The 22,414-nt window shown below is 40.7% G+C and overlaps 1 protein-coding gene across 1 annotated transcript in view; it reads right to left on the bottom strand.

Moving 5' to 3' along the window:
- The window catches only part of SCNN1B (sodium channel epithelial 1 subunit beta), a 37,263-nt gene that overhangs the window by 8,744 nt on the left and 6,105 nt on the right, over nt 1–22,414 (bottom strand). Inside the window, exons 3-6 of the mRNA XM_044657296.1 lie at nt 20,700–20,890; nt 11,212–11,315; nt 7,435–7,598; nt 5,114–5,221 (exon numbers count right to left, since the gene is read on the bottom strand). Of these exons, the coding sequence (XP_044513231.1) occupies nt 5,114–5,221; nt 7,435–7,598; nt 11,212–11,315; nt 20,700–20,890 (567 nt within the window). The remainder of the gene's footprint in view (nt 1–5,113; nt 5,222–7,434; nt 7,599–11,211; nt 11,316–20,699; nt 20,891–22,414) is intronic.

Below are 22,414 nucleotides of genomic sequence, written 5' to 3'. Positions count from 1 at the left end.
AGGCCCTAACTTGGGATCTGGGAATGTCTCTGACTCTCTCTGACTTAAAATATCGTGATAACTGAATTTCAATATAATTGGTTTCCTCGGTAATCCCATGCATTTTATTTTATGTATTTAAAAACATTACTTTGCCCATCAATCAGGGAATAACTAGACAAATTATAGCATATGCATATAATGGAATAGTATTGTTCTACAAGAAACAATGAAGGTGGGGGCAGTTGGGTGGCTCAGGGCATAGAGATCCAGGCCTAAAGGTCCAGGGTTCAAATCTGGCCTTAGGCACTTACTTGCCATGAGACTGAGCAAGTCACTTAACCCCCATTGCCTAGCCCCTACCACTCTTCTGCCTTGGAACCAATACACAGTATTGATTCTAAGATGGAAGGTGAGGATTAAAGAAAGAAAGAAAAAAGCAATGAAGAGGATGGTTTCTGAGAAACCTAAGAAGACTCATATGAACTGATGCAGAGTGAAATGAGCAGAACCAAAACAATTTATACTATAAAATATTATACTATATTATACTAACATGTATAATACTATATAATAATAACAATACCACCATAGAAGCAAACAACTTTAAGACTCTTATCCATGTGATGATTGACCAGTATTCTAGAGGACCAACAACACACCATACTACTCATTTTCTGACAGAGAGGTAATGGACTACATTTTTAGACATGGTTATGGAGAATGTAGGAATTTTGTTTTTTTGCATGACTGTGCATATTTGTTGTAAGTTCTTTTTTTTTTCCACTGGGGGAGGAAGAAGATTGGAGGGAGATAAAATAAATGCTAGTTAATGAAAAATAAGTTAAAAAATATTCTGAGAATGGAGCCATAGGCTTTACCAGGAACCAGAGGGATCTATGACACACACCAATGTTAAGAAGCCCTACTCTAAAACCTTCAGTGGCTCCTGTATCTCTTAATTAAAAAAATTTTTTTTAAACCCTTACCTTCCATCTTGGAGTCAATACTGTGTATTGGCTCCAAGGCAGAAGAGTGATAATGTGGGTTAAGTGACTTACCCAGGGTCACACAGCTGGGAAGTGTCTGAGGCCAGATTTGAACCTAGGACCTCCTGTCTAGGCCTGGCTCTCAATCCACTGAGCTACCTAGCTTGCCCCCTCCCTCCCCGCTTCCCCCTGCATCTCTTAAGAAAGAATAAAAACTTTCAGTCTAGAATTCAAGACCCTTTACAATATGACTCTAATATATCTTTCCACACGTACTCTTTATTTATTCAGCATTCTGGTCAAATAGGAGAGACCACTGAATATCCCATTGGTAGACAGGTGACCCAAATTCTTACAATTCATAAGGACAGACCCACATATAGCAGAGTAACAATAACATGAGAAAACTTTCCTTATCAATCTGCCTTTTCTCATCCCCTCCATGCCTTTGTATCTATTGTCTCTCATTGCCTGGAATGATCTCCTACGATTCTACCTTATGAAATTCTTTCTTTCCTTCAAAGTCTAGCTGAGGCATCACCTTGTTCAGGAAGCCTTCTCTGATTACCTCAGCTAGAAGTGATTTTTTCCTTGTTAAATCTCACATTAGACTTATTTATTTGTTCTATTCCATGCTCCCCCAACTAGATTGCAGATACCAAGTACTTTGAGGGCATTTGATGGTTTGTATCTATTTTTGCAAAGCCAGTGTTTATACAATACCCTCTACATTTGTCTTTTGAGGGAACAGACCAGAGATTTCATTTAGGCATTCCCTCTATTAACTAGGCATTTGCTCTTGAACTCATTACAGTCCAGGAGAGTCCCGGGAACACTGAGAGTATGTTTCCCCACAGTATCGGTCAGCTCACTACATAGAGGTTGCTTAATACATATTTGTAAACTTGAATTGAGAAGGTATTCTACTTTGGTCATTGGGTCAGCATGTGGGCTGCTGACTGGGCCTGTTGAGCAGGATGACATTTTTGCTGCTTGGCTTAGGCTTTGTTATGGGTCTCCTTGACCCTTTTCTGAAAAGTAATGTCCAAATGACCCTGGTGTCATAGCCGTCATGATGCAATACCTTCCTTCCCAGAGACAGAGTACAGCTACTAATCTTTTGAATCTTACCTATGGCTTTGGCAACAAAAACAATGAAACAGCCCTTACTTACCAGACAAGGAGAAAGGATGAGAGGAAGGGAAGAAGGGGAAAAGGCAGACGGTTAAGAATATGATGCAGAGAAGCAAAGGGACCTCTCCGATGTCATGGAACAATCTGAGTCAGCATAAGGACTAATGTGTAGTCCTCTTGCTTCCTAATCTAGCACCCTTAGCAGAATATGGACAGGTCTGGGAGATAATGGTTGGGGACATGATTTGAATACAAGTTCTCTGGCTCCAAAGACAGTGTTCTTTCTGATATAACAAAATATCCTTTAGAAGTTGCTTATCAAACAAGAAGCTGAAGAATATTTCTACTGCTTTAAGTCTAAACTGCAAAGCTCAGATGTGAGTCAACCACAACTCATTTCCCACTGAGGTCATGTTTCAACCTATAGACTGCATGTGGTGACTATAGACAGCTGAAGGGTCTACTCATTTTGAATCCCAGAGCCTTGTACAACTCCATCTCTGAGAAAGTATCCCTGGGATACTTGGTCCTTTGGAAATGGGCCTGGTAACCTTAGGGAAAAAAATCTCAAGCTTTTGGGGGCAGCAGTAAAGGCAGGGAGTCCAGAGGAGGAGAGGGTTGGGCTAATCTAGGAATTCTCTAGGCAATTTAAGCACTTAAAAATTCAGGATGAAGCCCTGAAGGGTTGAGTTCTCGCCCGTTTTAACACTAATCCATCACTGAGTTCTAGAGGAATCAGTTTTGAACTAGGCATTTTATTTTTTACCTTTAGCAACTATGTCTTTAGTGAACAAAATGCTCTTTGGAACTATTATGCTAGTCTTCTAACTGGACTCCAACTTACAATCTCTATTCCTTCAAATTTATCCTATACAAAAAGGCCAAGATAATTTTTCTTGGATAGCATAGAGGAAAAAGCATTGGACTTGGAGCCAGAACACTTAGATTTGAGCCTTCTCTTTCAATTTTTAAACTCTGGCAAGATACGTATATATATCCTGCCTAAGCCACTGAAAAATAGATATAACAATACTTGTACCCATCTCCCAGTGGGTTTATAAAGAGAGGGCTTTACAAACTGTAAAGTGCTAGGTAAATGTAGACTACTGTTCCCAACACTGACTCCAGTGGCATATGTCTATTATCTGAGGACTAGTCTAAGTTCAGAAATTTTCATTATTGTGGGGAATATGGCCATTGGATGACAAATTCTTTGATCATTGCAATGTGGGAAAATCATCCACTTAGGTGGCATGTGGTCTATATTGACTCAATACTTGTGATCATAAAATCACAGGTCTTTGAAGTATCCAAAATGCATACATCTGATGATGCTACTACCCTGCCCAAAAATCTTAAATGGTGCCCTGCTTCCTACTGAATAAAGTACAATCTTCTTAGCCTATTATTCAGCACCCTCCACAGACTACCCCTATACTACAACAAAGTTCTCACCCTTGGATTTCTGGCTCAGGGCAAGGGCTGGGTCAGTAGAGATAGTCAAGAGGGTTAGATAAAATCTAGCACCAACCTGATCATAGCATGTGCAGTCTGATTATTCAGAGACTTAGTCCAATTCTTGTCTCCATTCTATTGTGGCTTCTAATAGCCCACCCTACATCTCCCAGAATGCATGTCTTTCAAATACTTTTGCTTTTTGGCATCTGTGGCATTCCATATGATAGTTCTGGGAGAAGACTGATAGGGCCAAAAGATAGGCTCCAGTAGGCCCCTGATACCTAACAACCACCCAACCCTTTGGTCCCTCTAGGCCAGTGGTTACCAAACTTTTTTGACCTACTGCCCCCTTTCCAGAAAAAATATTACTTAGCCCCCCTGGAAATTAAACTTTTAAAAATTTTAATAGCAATTAATAGGAAAGATAAATGCACCTGTGGCCATTACCACTCCCCTGGATCACTGCAGCATCCACCAGGGGGCGGTGGCACCCACTTTGGGAATCACTGCTCTAGGGCCAAGAATGAATGCATTCAAGAGACAAAAAAACCTGGCCATGCCAGAAACTGGGGAGGGGAAGTTCCCCTACCTGATGAGTCTGTTTGGCAAGTGTCAAGAAAAGATCACATGCTAATCATAAAAGGATTATTTCCTGTGACTAAGAGAAAGGATGGGGAAAACCCACACTGACCTCCTAATGCGCTCCTGTGCTTGGCTCAGAGGAATCTTACTGGAGAGTGATGGGGTGGCAAGAGTTTCTAGAGACTAAGTTAAGGGTCATAGTGTTGAGTTCCAATGCTGGTCTGTCTGTCTGTCTGTCTGTCTGTCTGTCTGTCTGTCTCTCTCTCTTTCTCTCTCTGTCTTCTGAACCCTTTTCATTATCAGGATCATAGAAAGAGTCTGAAGCCTGGGAATGGTTCTATTATGATTTTAAGAGAAGATTGGAAAGAGAGGGGAAGAGGAATACATTGGAGGGTGGGTGAAAGGGGAAGGGAATGAGAAGTTAGGGATAATTATCTCACATAATAAGGGTGCTCAAGTAGAAATCTATGCAAAGAAGGAAGAGCAGGTGGGAAGAACAACCAATACTTCATTCAACCTCACCCTCATCTGAACTGATCAAAGAAAGGAAGGATATATATATATATGTACACAAATATTTATAGCTAAATTCTAAGGTTCCTTCCAAATCCAGAGTGGTAGTATTCTATTATGTCCCCTGAAAGCATCATGGTGATGATTGAGGTCTTAAAGAGGATATTTGGAGAGATTAGCAGAAAGTTGAAGTTTAGCAACATTTTAGTGCCAATGCCGCCATACCCTAACAGACAATCAGTGCCAGCATTTCTCTTTCCTGCTCATTAATTGGCCTGTATAACCTATATTTCTATTCTCAAATTGATATACTTATCAGTAAATGTTAGTTAATAATTAAATGTAATCAGTATTTCATTTTACTTAGATATCTTATCACAAATAACTGTTCTCTATGCAATAATGATAGTATACTAAGTCCCCAAGCAACCAGACCTTTTATTATCTAAATTCCTTACCTGTATTGAGTAGGATGTGTTAAACTCACTGTAGAGATTGGGGATCTGGACATCAGATCCATTGATAGTGCAGTGGCTATAGGGCTCGCCTATCCGCTCCAGTTTATCCTGAAACCCAAATAGAGCACATTCTTAGGCCAATGTAAGTTCCTTAAAGGCAGAGATTTTTGCTTTTGTCTTTGTATTTCCAGTACCTAACATAATGCCTTTACAATAAGCATACAGTACACAGTAAGTGCTTAATAAATGAGTTGAATGAATGAATTAACAAAGGAACTAACAACTCTAGGGAGTTCCTGGTTATTCAAATCACTTTAAGAACCTTCTGAACTAGGGGCAGATAGGTGGCACAGTGGATAGAGGGCCAGGTCTGGAGTCAGGAGGACCTGGGTTCAAATATGATCTTAGACACTTCCTAGATGTGTGATGCTGGGCAGGTCCCTTAACCCTGTTTGTCTAGCTCCTGCCCTTCTGTCTTAGAGTTGTTACTAAGAAAGAAAGGGTTAAAAAAAAACACCACACCCTTCCGATCAGTCATTTATACAACATATGCAAAAAAGTAAGAAAGTTAAGAAAGCTAGGTCATTTTTTGCCTCAATCCCACCAACACCAGAAGAACAAAGATTAAGCTTCCAGGCTCTGGGACTATTTGCTATTCACTCAGAGGCCACAGCAGCAGTCACAGATATTTGGGAGAGATTTTAGTTCAACACCCATTTTATGGATAGGGAAGTTGACTGCTCATAGAGGGTGAGTTGCCCAAAGTCAGAGAGCTCAGTTAATGACAGGTGCAATGTTAGAGCTGTTTATCGCCTGTCTTCTCTGTCTTCCTTCCTCTCTCTCCGTCTCTTCTCTCTGTCTCTCTCTGTCTCTGTCTCTGTCTCTCTGTCTCTGTCTCTCTCTCTGTCTCTGTCTCTCTCTCTCATATACACATGCACAGGGGCTCTTAACTTCAAAGTAATTATAACTTTAAACAATTTTTCTGAAATTCTTAAATATGCTGATAACTGTATTTCAATAGAACTCGTTTTCTTTGTATAAATGCATACATTTCATGCACTTAACATTATTCTAAGATGGGGTCTATAGGCTTCACTCCAAAAAGGACCATGCCACAAATAGGTGAAAAATCTTGGTTCTAATTCATCCTTCACATATTGTCAAATTAATTTATTTTTCTAATATACTTCCACTAGGAATCTTCCATGGCTCCCCATTAAAGAGATATTGTTTTTAAAACCCTTACCTTCTGACTAGGAATTAATATTAAGAATCGGTTCTAAGGCAGAGGAATAATAAGGGCTAGGAAACTGGAGTTAAGTGACTTGCCCAGGGTCACATAGCCAGGAAGTGTCTGAGGCCAGATTTGAACCTAAGTCTTCTGGACTCTAGGCTTGGTGCTCTATTCATTGCACTATCTAGCTGTCCCAAAAGGTATTTATTTTTTCTTTTAATTTTTAAAATCCTTACCTTCAGTCTTAGAATCAATACTACATATTGGTTCCAAGGCAGAAGAGTCACAAGGGCTAGGCAATGGGGGTTAAGTGACTTGCCCAGGGTCACACAGCTAGGAAGTATCTGAGGCTAAATTTGAATTCAGGATCTCCTGTCTCTAATCTGGCTCTCAATCCCCTGAGCTCCCCCACTCCCAGGTATTTGTTAAACAAAGGAACAGTCAACAACCATCAGTTAAGCACTTACTAGATGCAGGCACTGTGCTAGGCTCTGAGGGGACAGAGGAAGGCAAGTAGGTCCCTGCCCTCTCATCCCCTTTCCACTCTAACACAGAAGAGCAGCCTTGGGGGAGAGAAGGGGAACAAGGTTCATCACATACTTCAGAGCGAGGGAAGGAAGCCTCTGGGAGCCTTTGCTGTTGGGAAAGCCAAGCTAGCCCAAACCAGAAGGGCCTTGTGTGAGGCACGAGGATTACACTACATCGAAGCCTCTTCTGACGGCTGTTCTGCTCAGTTTGGGGGTGACGGGAGCCATCGCGGCCACAGCAGGCAGACAGAAGTTCGAGATGGGGCTGGGGGGCACGCTGCAGGGAGGCCCCCTCCCCGGAGTGAGCAGAGCCCTGAAGCTCCGGTGGAAGGGGAACAGGGAGAGATTTGGAGAAGACCCGTGTACCGACTGCCCTTCTACAAAGAGCCCTGACCAGGAACAGGAGGCTTTTCACACACTCCCTTTCTGCCAACGCCTCCCACTTTCTAGCAGGAGCCTGGCTCATCTGCAGCAGTTTTGGCTGGCATCGCCTTGGCCGTGGGCCCGACTTCAGTGCTTCTTTCAGAGGATAAGGGGGTCAAGGGTTCCCCAGCACCTACCACCAGCACCCCGATGGAGGTCTCCGTCCCAGGCATGGCATAGATGCCCCCATCTTTGAGAAAAGGGTAGGCCTTCTGCTCATGGAGCATCAGTCTGACGCCAGCCGTGGAGGTGAGGTAGTGGACATAATCCTGCTGGTCGATGTCCAAGATTAATTTCAGGCCTGCACAGGAAGATGATAAAGCGTGAGGATCCAGGTTCAAGGCTGGTCCAGGGTGAAAGCCTCTGAAGCAGAGGCGGCTCCCAGTTAGACCCGTGGACGTACGATTATAGCATGAGGAAACGCCTGTCCCCCCGTCCTTCCTCACTCCTTTCCTTTACCCACTCTGCAAAGTGGGACCCATATTTTGTTTTGGTAGACCAGGAAGGTCCAGCCAAGGAGTCTTGACCAGTTGGGACCCCTTAGCGAGAATCCAGATTTAACCCATATAAGTTAGCAGGTCATGATTCTCTTTACAAAAGGAATTTAGAACCGGAAGAAATGTTAAGAATCATCACATTCAACATTCTCATTTTAAAGCGATGGAAACAGGACTAGATGGGTGAATGGACTCGAAATGTCCTAATGGCACAGCAGGAACCCAAAGTCAGATCCCTTAATTCCCAGTCCAGTAACCTGTTAGTCACATTGCAAAGTTGCTTTAAGTAAGAAACATACTTGAGTTTTTTTTGTTTTGTTTTGTTTTGTTTTGTTTTTCTAAAACCCTTACCTTTCATCTTTGAGTCAATACTGTGTATTGGCTCTAAGGCAGAAGAGTGGTAAGGGCTAGGCAATGGGGGTTAAGGGACTTGCCCAGGGTCACATAGCTGGGAAGTGTCTGAGGCCAGATTTGAACCTAGGACCTCCTGTCTCTAGGCCTGGCTCTCAATCCACTGAGCCACTCAGCCCCCCCACATCCCCATCCTTGAGTTTTAAATAATTTAAAAATGATTTTTACAAGAAAAAATTTTTTAATTTAAATTAAATTTAAATTTTAAATAATGTTTTAAATAATTGATATCACAAGACTCTGACTAATACAGAAATCTTTTTGGAACAGAAAGATCGTTTCAAGTAAGATCTGGGCCTTGGGTCCCTGCTCCAACACTATTCTGTTTCATATGTGGTTCCTGAGAAAATGACTAAATATGGTACTATTACTCTACCTTGACAATTCCTGGTTTCCCAAGGCCTGACTAGGTAGAAGGCCGGATTTTTCCACAATTTTTTATCCTACCTTGAAAGGAAAGAAGAGAAGGAAGGAAGAAAAGAAGAAAGGAAGGAAGGAAGGAAGGAAGAAAAGAAGAAAGGAAGGAAGGAAGGAAGGAAGAAAAGAAGAAAGGAAGGAAGGAAGGAAGGAGGGAACAAGGGAGGGAAGAAAGGAAAATAAAAAAGAAGAGAGAAAAGGAAAGAGAGAAAAAGAGAAAAATAAAGATGCCATGTTGGCATCCTTTAAAAGATGCTAGGAGACCAGGGCACTGCATTAGGATGGATCCCTGGCCTTGGAATAATAGTAGTTAATAGATACCAATTATATAGCACTTCAAAGGTTTACAAGGAACTTTATGTATTTTTTCTCACTTGTCTCTCACAAAAACTCTGAGTCAGCTGCTATTATTAGCCTTATTTTAAAGATCAGTAAAATAAGGTTTTAAGAGTTAAACATGTTGTCCAAAGGTCACACAGCTAGTAAACATCTGAGGGACTATTTGAACTCAGCTCTTCCTGACTCAGAGTCTACTAATGTAATACAATACTGTAATGCTTTTTTTTTTCCTTCTTGGAAAAGGAGGAAGGGTAGTGGCGGGGAGGGGAGGGGAGAACCAGACAGATTTTTGGACATAGCTAATATAGGAATGTGTTTCCTTTGGATAAGGGTTTTTATTATATTTTATTATTTATTTATAACAAATCATATGTATTATATTATTGCTATGTTACATATTATATTATGTTATATATAAAATTATAATTGATAAAAATGGTAACTCAAAAACTATTATTTTATTAATAAAGAAAATAATAGGAAATAAATGTTAAAAAGATAAGAAAGTAACATTTTTACTCTGTCTTCTTTTGACTTTAATTTTGTACTTTAAAATATCTATTTTCTTTGCTATTACTTTATATTACTGTAGTCAATGTACTTGCAAAGCACACCCCGACCCCCAAACAAAAAAAACAACTACCCTTACTTTCTGTCTTAGAATTGATACTAAATATTGTTTCCAAGGTAGAGGAACAGTAAGGGCCAGGCAACTGGGGTTAAGTGACTTGCCCAGGGTCACACAGAATGCATCTGAGGCCCGATTTGATCCCAGGACCTCCTGACTCCAGGTCTGGCACTCTACCCACTGTGTGCCACCTAGCTGCCCCTTAAATGATGATTTAATTATTTTTATTTTTGTAAAATCCTTACCTTCTGGCTTAGACTCAATACGGTGTATTTGTTCCAAGGCAGAAGAGCGGTAAGGGTTAGGCAATGGGGGTTAAGTGACTTGCCCAGAATTATACACTTAGGAAGTATCTGAGGCCAGATTTGAACCTAGGACCTCCTGTTTCTAGGCCTGACTCTCAATCCACTGAGTCAGCCAGCTGTCCCCTTAGGCGATTTTTAAAGGAACTTTTACAGTAAGAAAAATCAGATGAAAAAAAAAAGAGATTATGGTTCTTGGCTTCCTATTTTCTTACTACTTTCCTAAGTCTTAGATGGGAATTTGATATTTCTGCTCCATATGTTAGAAGTAAAACCAATTGAACATTTATTAAAAGCCAACAGGGGGCAGCTGGGTAGCTCAGTGGATTGAGAGCCAGGCCTAGAGACGGGAGATCCTAGGTTCAAATCTGGCCTCAGACACTTCCCAGCTGTGTGACCCTGGGCAAGTCACTTGACCCCCACTGCCTACCCTTACCACTCTTCCACCAAGGAACTAATACACAGAAGTTAAGGGTTTAAAAAAAAATATATATATATATATATATATATATATATATATATATATATATATAAAAGCCAACAGGGACAGCTGGGTGACTAAGTGGACTGAGAGCCAGGCCCAGAGATGGAAGATCTGGCCTCAGACACTTCACAGCCATGTGACCTTGGGCATTTAACTGCCCATTGCCTGGCTCTTACTGCTCTTCTGCCATGGAATCAATGCCTAGTATCAATTCTAAGACAGAAGGTAAGGGTTTAAAAAACAAAAACCAACTTAGTACAGGGGCAGGTAGGTTGCTCAGTGGATAGAGAGCCAGGCCTGGAGATGGGAGGTCCTGGGTAAAAACCTGACCTCAGACACTTCCTAGCTGGGTGACCTTGGACAAGTCACTTTACCCCAATTGCCTAGCCCTTACTGGAACCACTCTTTAGTATTGATCATAAGGCAGAAGGTAAGGGTTAAAAAAAAAAAAAAAGAAGTCTTTTACATTGTACTGGGAGGCCAGGAGATCTAACATTTACATAAGTACATATGAAGAACGTATAATCAAATTGATATGGAGGAATTTCTGGACTGGGAGAGTGCCAACAACCTGGGGTCTTCTTCAGGTGATACCAGAAGTTGGGTCTTGAAGGAAGCTGGGGATTCTATAGGAAGCCTTCCACTTCTGTGGGTTCCTTCTCTGAGGCAGGGGATGCTTTTGGTCTTACCTTTTTATCTCCATCACCTGAACGATACAATGCCCAGTTCAACAGAGGCACTTAAGGAATGTTTGCTGGATTATACCAGAGTTGAAAAGCCAAAGTTCTGACACATGATTGTCCCTTGGACGGCCCTTGCCTATTTCTACAACTTACCAAACTCGGTTCCAGGGTTGGAGGAAGGCAGGGCTTTTTCCCTCATGCCCCAGTTGAAGACATAGCAGTTTCCATAGTCAGGGTGAAATACTGCAGTGAAGTTCCTAAAAAAAAGTGCTCATTAGTGATAGGACTGCCCTGTAGATATCTAAATGCCCAGGCTGGGTCTTGGTATCAGCCCCAGCCTCACTGCTGCTGTTCTACCAAGTCTGTTGACTCCTCAGTCCTAGACCACCCTGTTTGACTTAATCAGAATGGGGCAGAGATGAACCCCAAACTGCTCCTCTTCATTGCCAGAGCTTAAAATTAGAGGATAGGGGGATGGATTTGAGAATTTCCGTGTATTCATTTCTTCTGTACTAACTCAGATTTCTTGTAAATTGCCAGAAGAGATTCCACAACTTTCTAATCTCGCCTTTCTCTTTTGGGGTTTTAAAGAAATTTAAATGCTTTTTTAAAAAAAACACTTACTTTTAATCTTGGAATTGCTACTATCTGTTCCAAGGTGGAAGCGTGGCAAGAGCTAGGCAACTGGGGTTTAGGGACTTGCCCAGGGTCGCCCAGCTAGGAAGTATCTGAGGTCAAATTTGAACCCAGGACCTCTGCCTTCAGGTCTGGTGCTCTATCCACTGAGCAACCTAGCTGCCCTAGATTTTTATTATTATTATTTTTAACCCTTACCTTCCATCTTGGAGTCAATACTGAGTATTGGCTTCAAGGCAGAAGAGTGCTAAGGGTAGGCAATGGAGGTCAAGTGACTTGCCCAGGGTCATACAACTGGGAAGTGTCTGAGGCCACAGTTGCACCCAGGACCTCCTGTCTCTAGGCCTGGCTCTCAATCCACTGAGCAACCCAGCTGCCCCCGCCTGGGTTTGTTTTTAAATTAGATTTTTGCAAGCTTTCTCTTTTTACATCAGAGTCATTTTGGAGTTCTATTCCTTCCACCTCAGCTCTAACGTGGGCAAGGAATTGTTTGAACCCTTTCCTTGTAACACGAATCATGGTTATGCAAAAACAACTGACAGGTGACTATGTCAGACAATGTGTGCCACATTCTGTCTGTGTGGGTCTCTACCTTTCTATTGAGGAGAGAGGGAGTGTGGGGGACCAAGGGGATAAATCACCCCAAACTCTCCCTCCTCTATCCTGTAAGAGGACATAAGTGTAGAGAAGAGCAACGTAACTTTGAGAAAAAATATGGAAGGCAGAGAGAATTCTCCTCCCTGGCTCCAGAGGCAGGCTCTTGTCAAAATTATTTTTGTTGACCATGGGCTTCCCTTAATGAGCTACCTTGGTAGAGAGTAGATAAATATGTGTATTGCTTCTGGCTGAGGGGCTGGAACAGCAGAAACCTGAGAGAGCAAGTAGAAGCCTGAAGCCTGTTGGAAGGAGAGCATAATAGAATAAAGACTGTGAGAAGCCTGCTGGTGACAGGTGTCATTTCTTTTAACCCTTTCATGTTACACTGCCCCTGTCCTTGAACAGGACTCCAGTCAATCCTGCTCTAGGTCTTGGCAAAATTGAAATGTCACTAATATTGTTTGCCAAAGGAAAATGACAGATTCAAGAAAGGGGGGCTGGGAAAGGAGACTTTGGGAACCCAGGCAAATAGAGGGAACTGAAATATAATATCAGCCTTGGTCAAACAAATCTTCCTCTCTTCCTCCTGCCTATATTTGTCCCAGTACTGGGGCCATGTGAATGATGATGAAGGTTCTTGTGAGCTCCAGGGGACAGGAAAGAGGTATTTACTGGGCTAGTCAAGTGGGTCCTGGAAAGAGGACAGGGTGATACTGTCAGGGATTTCTCACTGGGTCATCAGGTTGGGGTAGACAATCTCCACTCTCAGCATGGGCCTTGGGGTGACCTCCAATCTGCAAACCCCCAAACAGTAAACCAAGTGTGCTATTGACCCAGCATCCCAATGCGGAGAGGAAGTACTGAGGACTGAGGTTGGCAAAATGAACCAAAGCCAGGTTTTTCCTTGATGGAGAAGACACACCTTCTGGGTGTTCTCCCTTCGTAAGAACATGCTGTTCCCAATGCTGTACTAAAGCCCAGAAGACATAATAATGTGGCGAGAGAGGCAGGGTGGGCCCAAAAGGCCACTCCAGTTTGAGTCAGTAATCTCTGCTTTGCTCCCCACTTTGGGCAAATACATACTATTTGTTCATTGATAAAGCAGTTTATTGAGAGCAAAGGCAGCTTTATGGACTCCTATGGAACAACTCAAGGTGCCAAAGCCACAAAGGGAGGGTGAAATAAGATGAGGCAAGAAAAAAAATCTCTCTAGGATGTGTCTTTTGGCTGTTATATCTGGTGGATACTTGGGCTCATAACTACAGAGCTGGAAAGAGACCTCAGAAGTCAACTAGTCCAACCCACTCAATTTACAAATGGGGAAACTGAGGGCCAGAGAAGTTTAGTGATGTAGCTAAGGTTCCCCAATTGATAAGCATGAAACTTGAACCCAGATCCTCTGATTGGAGAGGTAGTGAATATGATATAATGAAGAGGTTCAAATTTCATCTCAAATTCTTCTTAGCCATGTGACCCTGAGAAAGTAATTTAACTTGTCTGGATCTTAAAATTGGTCAAATGAGGGGATCAGACTTGCTATCCACTAATATCCTTTCTGGTAGGTAAAACTATGCTGCTATGATCCTAGGGCCAGTTTTCATCCCCTTGGAAGTGCCCTACACAGCCAGTAGCTAAGAAAGCTTGAGGAAAAAATAGCAAAACAGCTAAGAAAATTAAAGGCGAGTTCCCCTCAAAGCTAGAGGTGTGGATTCTCCATGGATTTCAGTTATAACATTTATTTATATTTATAAATTCTATGTTATAATATTTATATTAAAACATATATTTATATTATATATCACATAACTTATATTTATAAAATCTATAACAATAAAATGCAATATTTGTGTAAACAATTATAATGATAACTAACATTTAATAATAATAGCTAGCATTTATAAGGTCCATTAAGATCTGCAAAACACTACATACAGGGTGTCTCAAAAGCCTTAGCACAGTTTTAAGCTATTAAAGCTTTGGCATCCCAAAAGTCTTAGGGAAGTTTTTAGCTTTTTAAGCTTGTACGTTGTCTCCTTTGAGCCTCACAACAATCCAGGTGCTATTAATTATTTCCATTTTCCCAATTAAGTGATTTGTCCAGGGTCTCACAACTAATAAGTGTCCCAGGAAGGATGTGAATCCAGGTCTTCTATTTATATATACTTTGAGTGTTGGTGAAATCCTTGACATACATTATCCCATTTCATCCTGTGAAATAGGTACTACAGTTATTATTATCCCCATTTTGCAGATGAGGTAACTGAAGTAAGAAAGGCTAAGTGACTTGCCCAGAGTTGCACCTAGGTCTTCCTGTCTCTAGATCCAGATTTCTATCCACTGTACCATACTTTCACTTATCTAAAGATGAAGGCACTGTCAGTTCATGGGCACTCCCCTTCCTTCAACACAGCTTTTTCCAGTCTAGCCACAGGTAGAGAATTGCCTTAAAAAGACCTCAGAGGAGAGTTAAGAGCAGGCAGGATGATCTACTTCCTTTTCCTGAATGGCCATGGCAGGCACCAAGTTGGGATGGGCTACCTTCAGCCTCTGAACTAAGGCTGTCTCTGGAAAGGAAGGACCAGTGGCTCAGGAGACTAGTCCCTCTCCCAGTACTATAAGTGTTCAGCATTGCTTGGCTGATCTGCAGTCACATATACAGGCTCCTTTTCTGGGCAGTTCTGTCCAGCCAGTCCCTGCAGATTCCCAAGCCAAATACTAGGAATGGTGCCCCATCTGATGCTCAATTACTTGTTTTCTAAATAATACAAAACAATCACTTTCAATGCAATTGAAAATGTTTCCTAAATGGACATGAGGATTCCCTTTGGAGGCTATCACTGATCAGTGCTTCAATCCTGTCCTCTTTCTTCCCTTCAGTCTTTCTCCAGAGTTGGGTTGGGTCTGATTCATAGTAGGATTCAAATTATGAACACAGCAGTAGGAACTAGAATGTCTTTCTTATTACATCCAGATGTGGTCACACACAGATGTTAATATGAAGGAATTAGATAAATGCTCATCTCCTAGTATCTTTCTCTCTTTCTTTTTCTTTTTTTTTTAAAGCCTTTTCCCTCTTTCTTAGAATCAATACTAAGTAACCATTCCAAGGCAAAAGAGTAGTAAGGGCTAGGTAGTTGGGGTTAAGTGATTTGTTCAGGGTCACACAGCTAGGAAGCATCTGAGGCTACACTTGAACCTAGGACTTTCTATCTTGAGGGTCTGGCTCTCTACCCACTGCCTCCCAAGAATTTCTAATACAATGGAGAAGTTATAACTTGAACTACTTATTCCTGCTTTTAAAAAATGTGTTGAAGTCTTTCATTAAAAAAAAACCCACAACCCTCTTATTTTCTGTCTTAGTATCAATTCTAAGATGGAAGAGCAGCAAGGACTAGGCAAATGGGTTCAGTGACTTTCTAAGAATCACACAGCTGGTACAAAAAAATCAAGCCATTTCCCAATCAATAAATGGTCAAGGGACACGAATAGGCAGTTTTCACATGAAGAAATCAAAACTATTAATAAGCACATGAAAAAGTGTTCTAAATCCCTCCTGATTAGATAAATGCAAATTAAAAACAACATTGAAGTACCACCTCATACCCAGCCGATTGGCAGCAAAGGAAATTGATCAATGTTGGAGGGGATGTGGCAAAATTGGGACATTAATACCCTGCTGGTGGAGTTGTGAATTGGTCCAGTCATTCTGGAGGGCAATTTGGAATTATGCGCAAAGGGCTTTAAAAAAATGCCTGCTCTTTGATCCAGCCATACCACTACTGGGTTTGTACTCCAAAGAGATAATGAGGAAAAATACTTTTACTAAAATATTTATGGCTGCGCTCTTTGTGGTGGCAACAAATTGGAAAGTGAGGGGCTGTCCCTCGATTGGGGAATGGCTGAAAAAATTGTGGTATCTGATAGTGATGGAATGCTATTGTGCTGAAAGGAATAATGAACTGGAGGAATTCCATGTGAACTGGAAAGACCTCCAGGAATTGATGCAGAGTGAAAGAAACAGAACCAGAACATTTTACACAGAGAATAAAACACTGTGGCACAATCAAATGCAATAGACTTTTCTACTAGCAGCAATGCAATGATCCAGGACAATCCAGAGGAACTTATGAGAAAGAACACTGTCCACATCCAGAGAAAGAACTGTGGGAGTAGAAATGCAGAAAGCATATGATCGATCACATGGTTTGATGGGGATGTGATTGGGGTTTTGATATTAAAAGATCACTCTATTGCAAATATGAATAACATGGAAATAGGTTTTGAACATGTATACATGTATAATCCAGTGAAAGTGCTTGTCAGCTCCGGGAGGGGGGAGGAAAGAAGAGTGGGAAAAGTCATGAATCATATAACCATGGAAAAATATTCTAAATAAATTAAAAAAAAAAGAATCACACAGTTAGGAAATATCTGATACCAGATTTGAGCCTAGGTCCTCTCAACTCCAGCTTTGGCACTCTATCCACTGAGCTACTTAGTATCCCCAAAGTCTTTCATTTTTGCATCTCTTTCATTCCCAAATATGTCCTTCCTTTATGACCCAGGGAGCTAGTCCTTGCAACAAAGAAGAAAAAAGAAAGGGAAAAAGAAAGCTGTGCAGCAAAACCAATATATCAGTCAAATCTGATAGTTCAGAGATGATCTAGAAATAGGCAAAGCATTTCTCCATCTAATTTTCAGAAATAACTCAACTGTTAAAATTTTGTCCTATGAAATGTGCATTTCCACAGGGCTCCATCTAAATGCTAACTAATGCATAATGCATTAATAATGCCTAATGCATGCTTATTCCAAATTGCTAAAATTTATACAGTATTTTAGGAATTGTAAAGTTCTTCATATATATTATGTTGTTTGATTTTCAAAGCAACTCTGTAGGGCTGAGATAATGGATAGGCTACTAACCCTAACATGGGGATAATATGGCACCATCGGAAGCTCTGAAAATTATATAGACAGAAATTAAAGACAGTCTCTGCCTTCAAAGGACTTACATTCAACTGGGGGATACAACAGAAACATATAAATCAATACAAGACAAATTGAAGAAAGAGAGAAACCTATTTCTAAGAAAAAGAGAAAGCAAAAAGAGATCATGAAAAGGAAATATCAACATAATTTGCATATGCTGCTTGGTTTTCAGTTGACCCGGGGAAGTTGATATATACTTATTGGAGTTTTCAAGAAAGATTTACTAATGGCAAATGCTTTTGTCTATTATTTTTATATTTGATATGTCTAAGAATAATAAGAGCAATTGGAGGAGTAATTTCATTAAGATGGATTTAAGACTCCTTTGGAGAAGCATTTTGGCACAGTGGAAAGGATACTGGACTTGTAGTCGGGAGAAGGATATTTGGGTTTAAGTTCTGCCTCCAGTACCTACTAGCTAGATGACCATGGACAAGTCACTTAATCTTTCTGAACCTCAGTTTCTTCTTCTGTCAAATGGGGATAATAATACTTGTAGAACTTACAGTACGGGACCACATCAGAAAATATATACAAAGTACTTTGTAAGCCTTAACAGAGAAGGCTCTTGGGGTTTTATTACCTTTTTCCACAACCACAGGGATTTGTGGGGAACTCCTTCCATCAAAAGATCTCACAACTCATCTATGACTTAATAGATAAGACCTAGGGTGTTTCCTGAGGCACGCCTGCCTTAGGTTGTTTGGTTAGAGTAGAGGATTTAGCCAGAGTTCTGTACTTCTAAGTATCAGAAAAAGACTTTGAACCAGGTCTTCATGACCCTATGAAAATTCACAAATCACAGCCTTATTAAGTTTAATTAGTCAATTAACAATCATTAATTGCCACTGTGGTGAGGTGCATGCCCTCACTAATATTTGGGGGAAGGGAGGAATTAAAGCCAGCCCCTTTTGTCCCTCCCTAGACAAACATCTACAATTGCATCTAGTCAACCACAAACTGGACTGTTAAAACCCTCTTGATAATTTATATGAAGACCTACAGTCCCTGTCCTCAAGCTTACAACCTAATGGAGGAAGATAACAAACAAACACATATATCCAAACAAACTACATACAGGGTAAATCAAGCTACATAGCCCGCTAACTTATATAGAACAGGAAAAAAAAAAAAAAAAAAGCAAGGCCAAAGGGTAGACTTCCCTTAGATAACTTCCCCAGAGATAATAGGACAAGGAGTACTTCTAATTTGGTCCCATCATGGAAATAGTAGGGAAGAAGATAAGATGAGATTTGTGAACTGAAATTTCAAATAATATAGAAAACTGAAGAGAAGCAGCAGATTTGAGGAGCCTTGGTGAGTGACTGGTATTAGAAAAGGCAGAGATAGAGGGAAAAAAACCTTTGTATTCATTCTCTCTCATAAAACTATAGATGGGAGAGCTCTTTCTCTGTTTCTCAGCCTCTTTCAAAGTAAGGCTCAGGGGATGTTTCATTCTCTCTTAGCCGGTCTTGGAGGAGGCTCTCTCTTTTTAAAATTTGTAGCTAGAAGAGACCTCAGAGATCATCTTGCACAACCACTTCATTTTATAGTTGTGGAAACTGAGTCTCAGAGAAGTTAAATGATCACAAGATCATACACAAAATAAAGAGCAGTTGAACCCAGGACTCTTTACTCACTATGTTGACCTCCTCTTAGAACTTTCTCTCTTTCTGAGCCTTAAAAACAATAACTTTTGGCTTAAGGCAACAGACATCCAAACAATCCTTTCCAAAGCATTTACCCTAAATTTAACCAAATCCACTTACTAGTGAGTGTGATTATGACTTTACACATCACTTTCCCCCTTGTGGTTTACCAGTGGTACTAGTATTAGCCATGGTTAGATACTTTATCATCTTCTCTACCTAAATAAGAATTTCAATAGATAGGAGCAAAATTATTCCTGGGGAATCCTGAGAAAGGTAGTTTTACTGGGAGTTTTGATCTTTATGTATTTTGCCTTCATTTCTCTCTCTAATTTTCTGTTTTGAAGTGCATATACCTTCTGTGGCAAAAACATGAAGGAAAAAATATTTTAAACATCGGAGCCCCATCTATCTTCCTTCTCTGCTGTACTATGCTTTACTATTAAAAGAACAAAACACAACGCTACCCTTATGTATTGGTTCCAAGGCAGAAAAGTGGTAAGGGCTAGGCAACTAGGCTTAAGTGATTTGTCCAGGATCATACAACTAGGAAGTGTCTGGGGCCAGATGTGAAGCCAGGACCTGGCTTTCTATACACTGAGCCACCTAGCTACCCCATATGCTTTTATTGTTAAGTGTTATTAAAACTAAGTTTCTCCTGCAAGGGAATTGTCTAGCTACAGGCTAATTTTCATTTTCCTAGATCTAGAGTTGGAAAAGACATCACAGATCATCTAGTCCAACTTCCATATTCCATAGTTGCAGAAACTGAGGACTAGAGGTTAAATGACTTACTCAGGATCACATAAATATTAAGGAAAAGATGTAGGATTTGAATCCAGGTCCTCTGACTCAAGAATCAGTGCCCTTCCACTGTTCCTTGAAGAATAATGACTCACTTTTATTTGGTCTTTGACCTCAAGAAAGTGTTTGAGGTCACATTTGAACCCAGGACCTTCGTTAGGCTTATTTATAGTCCAGCTCTCCTAGCCATACACTGTTATTGGAATACCCATAGCTTTGACCATTGTTGGCAAGGCGATGTCTCTGCTTTTTAGTATGCTGTCTGGATTTGCCATCGCTTTCCTTCCAGGGAGCATGGCCACAGTTGCTATCTGCAGTGATATTTGGACCCAAGAATATAAAATGCCACAGGTGATCTCTGCCTCCTCAAATTTTCCTTATGCACTTTGTCTTGCCCTTTCTTTTGCCTCTCATATCCTATCTTATATTTGGGTACATGCATTTCTTCCAGTGGAATATAATGGGGACAGTGCCATTTTTCAACTTTATATTACCAATGCCCTGCATGTTATAAGCACTTGTGTAGCAGAACAAGTGCAATTAGGATTGAAGGCAAGAGATACCTTGTTCTCCTGGTTCAAATCCTGGCTCTGACATTTATTGTAGTATGACCATGGGCAAGTCACTTAACTTGTTTGGGACTCAGTTCTTTTAATTGTAAAATTGGCATAATAATGCTTACATGATACACTTTCTAGGAATGTAAAGAAAACACACTGCAAATCTTGAATTATTCCAAGTTATTTTTTTTTTGTTGAGCTCTTATTATTTATTGAGTGATTAAGTTAATGGTTATTATAGAGGATTATGTATCAGACTTGGCCCACATGAATTTTGGAGTTCATTTCTATTCTAGAAACCTATGAGTCAATGAATATTATGACTTGGTGGAAATGTTGGGGGGAGGGAAAGAGGAAGAGAAGGAGGAGGAGTAAACAACTGGGGAAAAAGAGGTGTCGATACCTGTGATTGCAGGGTTCTGCTCCAAATAGGCAGGCTAGGATCATCTGATCTGCTGGGTAGCCCATTTGAACCCTCTCCTCCAGGGGCACCTGAGAGAGGATGCTGGTGGACTGTAGAACGTACCATTGTTTCATTGCCTGGGTAGCACTGGTGAAGTTCCAATAGGTGCATACGGTGCCATTTTGGCTGCACTGTGGATGGGAGAAAAAGAGATTAAAAAAGGGGGGGAAAGGACCTACTTATATGAAAATATTTATAGTAGCCCTTTTTGTGATGGCAAAGAATTGGAAATTGTGGGGATGTCTAAACAAATTGTGATATATGATGGTGATGGACTATTACTGTGCTATAAGAAATGATGGCAAGATCTACATGAACTAATGCAGAAAGGAGTAAGCAGAACCAGGAAAGCACTGAACACAGTAACCGAAATATTGTGGAATGATCAACTGTGAAAAGACTTAGCTACTCTCACTAACACAGTGATCCACAATGACACACATAAAACCCAGTGGAATTGTGTGTTGGCTACAGGAGGGGGTTGGGAGGAGGGGAGGGAAAGAATATGATTCATGTAACCATGGAAAAAGTTTTTTAATTAACAAATTAAATAAAATAAAAAAACACAACACAATGATCCAGGACAATTCTGAGGGACTTGTGACAAAGAACGCTATCCACTTCCAGAGAAAGAACTGTTGGAGTTGGAGTGCAAGATCAAAGCAGACTATTTTTCATCTTAGTTTATTTGGGTTTTTATTTGGGGTTTGGTCTTATATGAGTATTCTCTTACAACAATGAACCATATGGAAATGTGTTTTGCATGATGATACATATATACATAACCCAGACCAAATTGCTTACCATCTCTGAGAAGAGGAAAAGAATGAAGGGAGGGAGACATTTTGGATCTTATAACTTCAAAAACTTACATGGAAAATTTTTATTCCCTGTATTTGGTGAAATAAAATCTTAAAAAAGAAATAGATGGGGGAAAAACCTAGTGTGAAGCTGTGCTGGAAACAGGTTCTTTGTATACTGTCACCCTCCACATGGAGGTCTTCCTCTCCCAACCCCCACAACCCAGGCTGTTTTGTAGGAGTGCTGTGGACAATGACATTACTTAAGAGACAATGAAGTCCAGATGTTTTTTGGTAAGAGGGTTTGCTCTCTTCTAGCTATATCATTTTATGGTCTTTGTTCTAGGACTCTTTCAGGATAAATGCTAAGACAGTGCAAATACTTTTATCCCCCACATTCCTTCCTGAATAGAAGACTTTATCCATATCAGTATCAGTCGCTCTCTCTCTTTCTCTCTCTCTCCACTTTTATCTACCTGGCCTCCCTCTATAGGGCCAAGCAGTAACTTTGACTGTTCCCTTGGGACAAATGGCTCAATGTTGGAAATGGATATGGTTTTATTAATAGAAATCATATGAAAGAAGATATATCACTCTGTTTTGCCACTATGTCCTAAAGACCATAAGGGTCTTCCATATGACTTGCTGCTAAAACCTCCTAAACATGTTATCTCACCCTGTTACAATGTGAGTGTGAGAGAAGGGACCGTCTTAATTTTCTATTTGTATCTCCAGTGCATTGTGCAACAGTTAAGTACTCCATAATTTTTCTCCTTCCTTCCTTCCTTCCTTCCTTCCTTCCTTCCTTCCTTCCTTCCTTCCTTCCTTCCTTCCTTCCTTCCTTCCTTCCTTCCT

The sequence above is a fragment of the Gracilinanus agilis genome, chromosome 1 (genome assembly GCF_016433145.1).
Source record: "Gracilinanus agilis isolate LMUSP501 chromosome 1, AgileGrace, whole genome shotgun sequence".
Lineage (NCBI taxonomy): Eukaryota > Metazoa > Chordata > Mammalia > Didelphimorphia > Didelphidae > Gracilinanus > Gracilinanus agilis.
The sequence above is the reverse complement of the archived record's forward strand: the minus strand, read 5'-3'. Positions and strand labels throughout refer to the sequence as shown.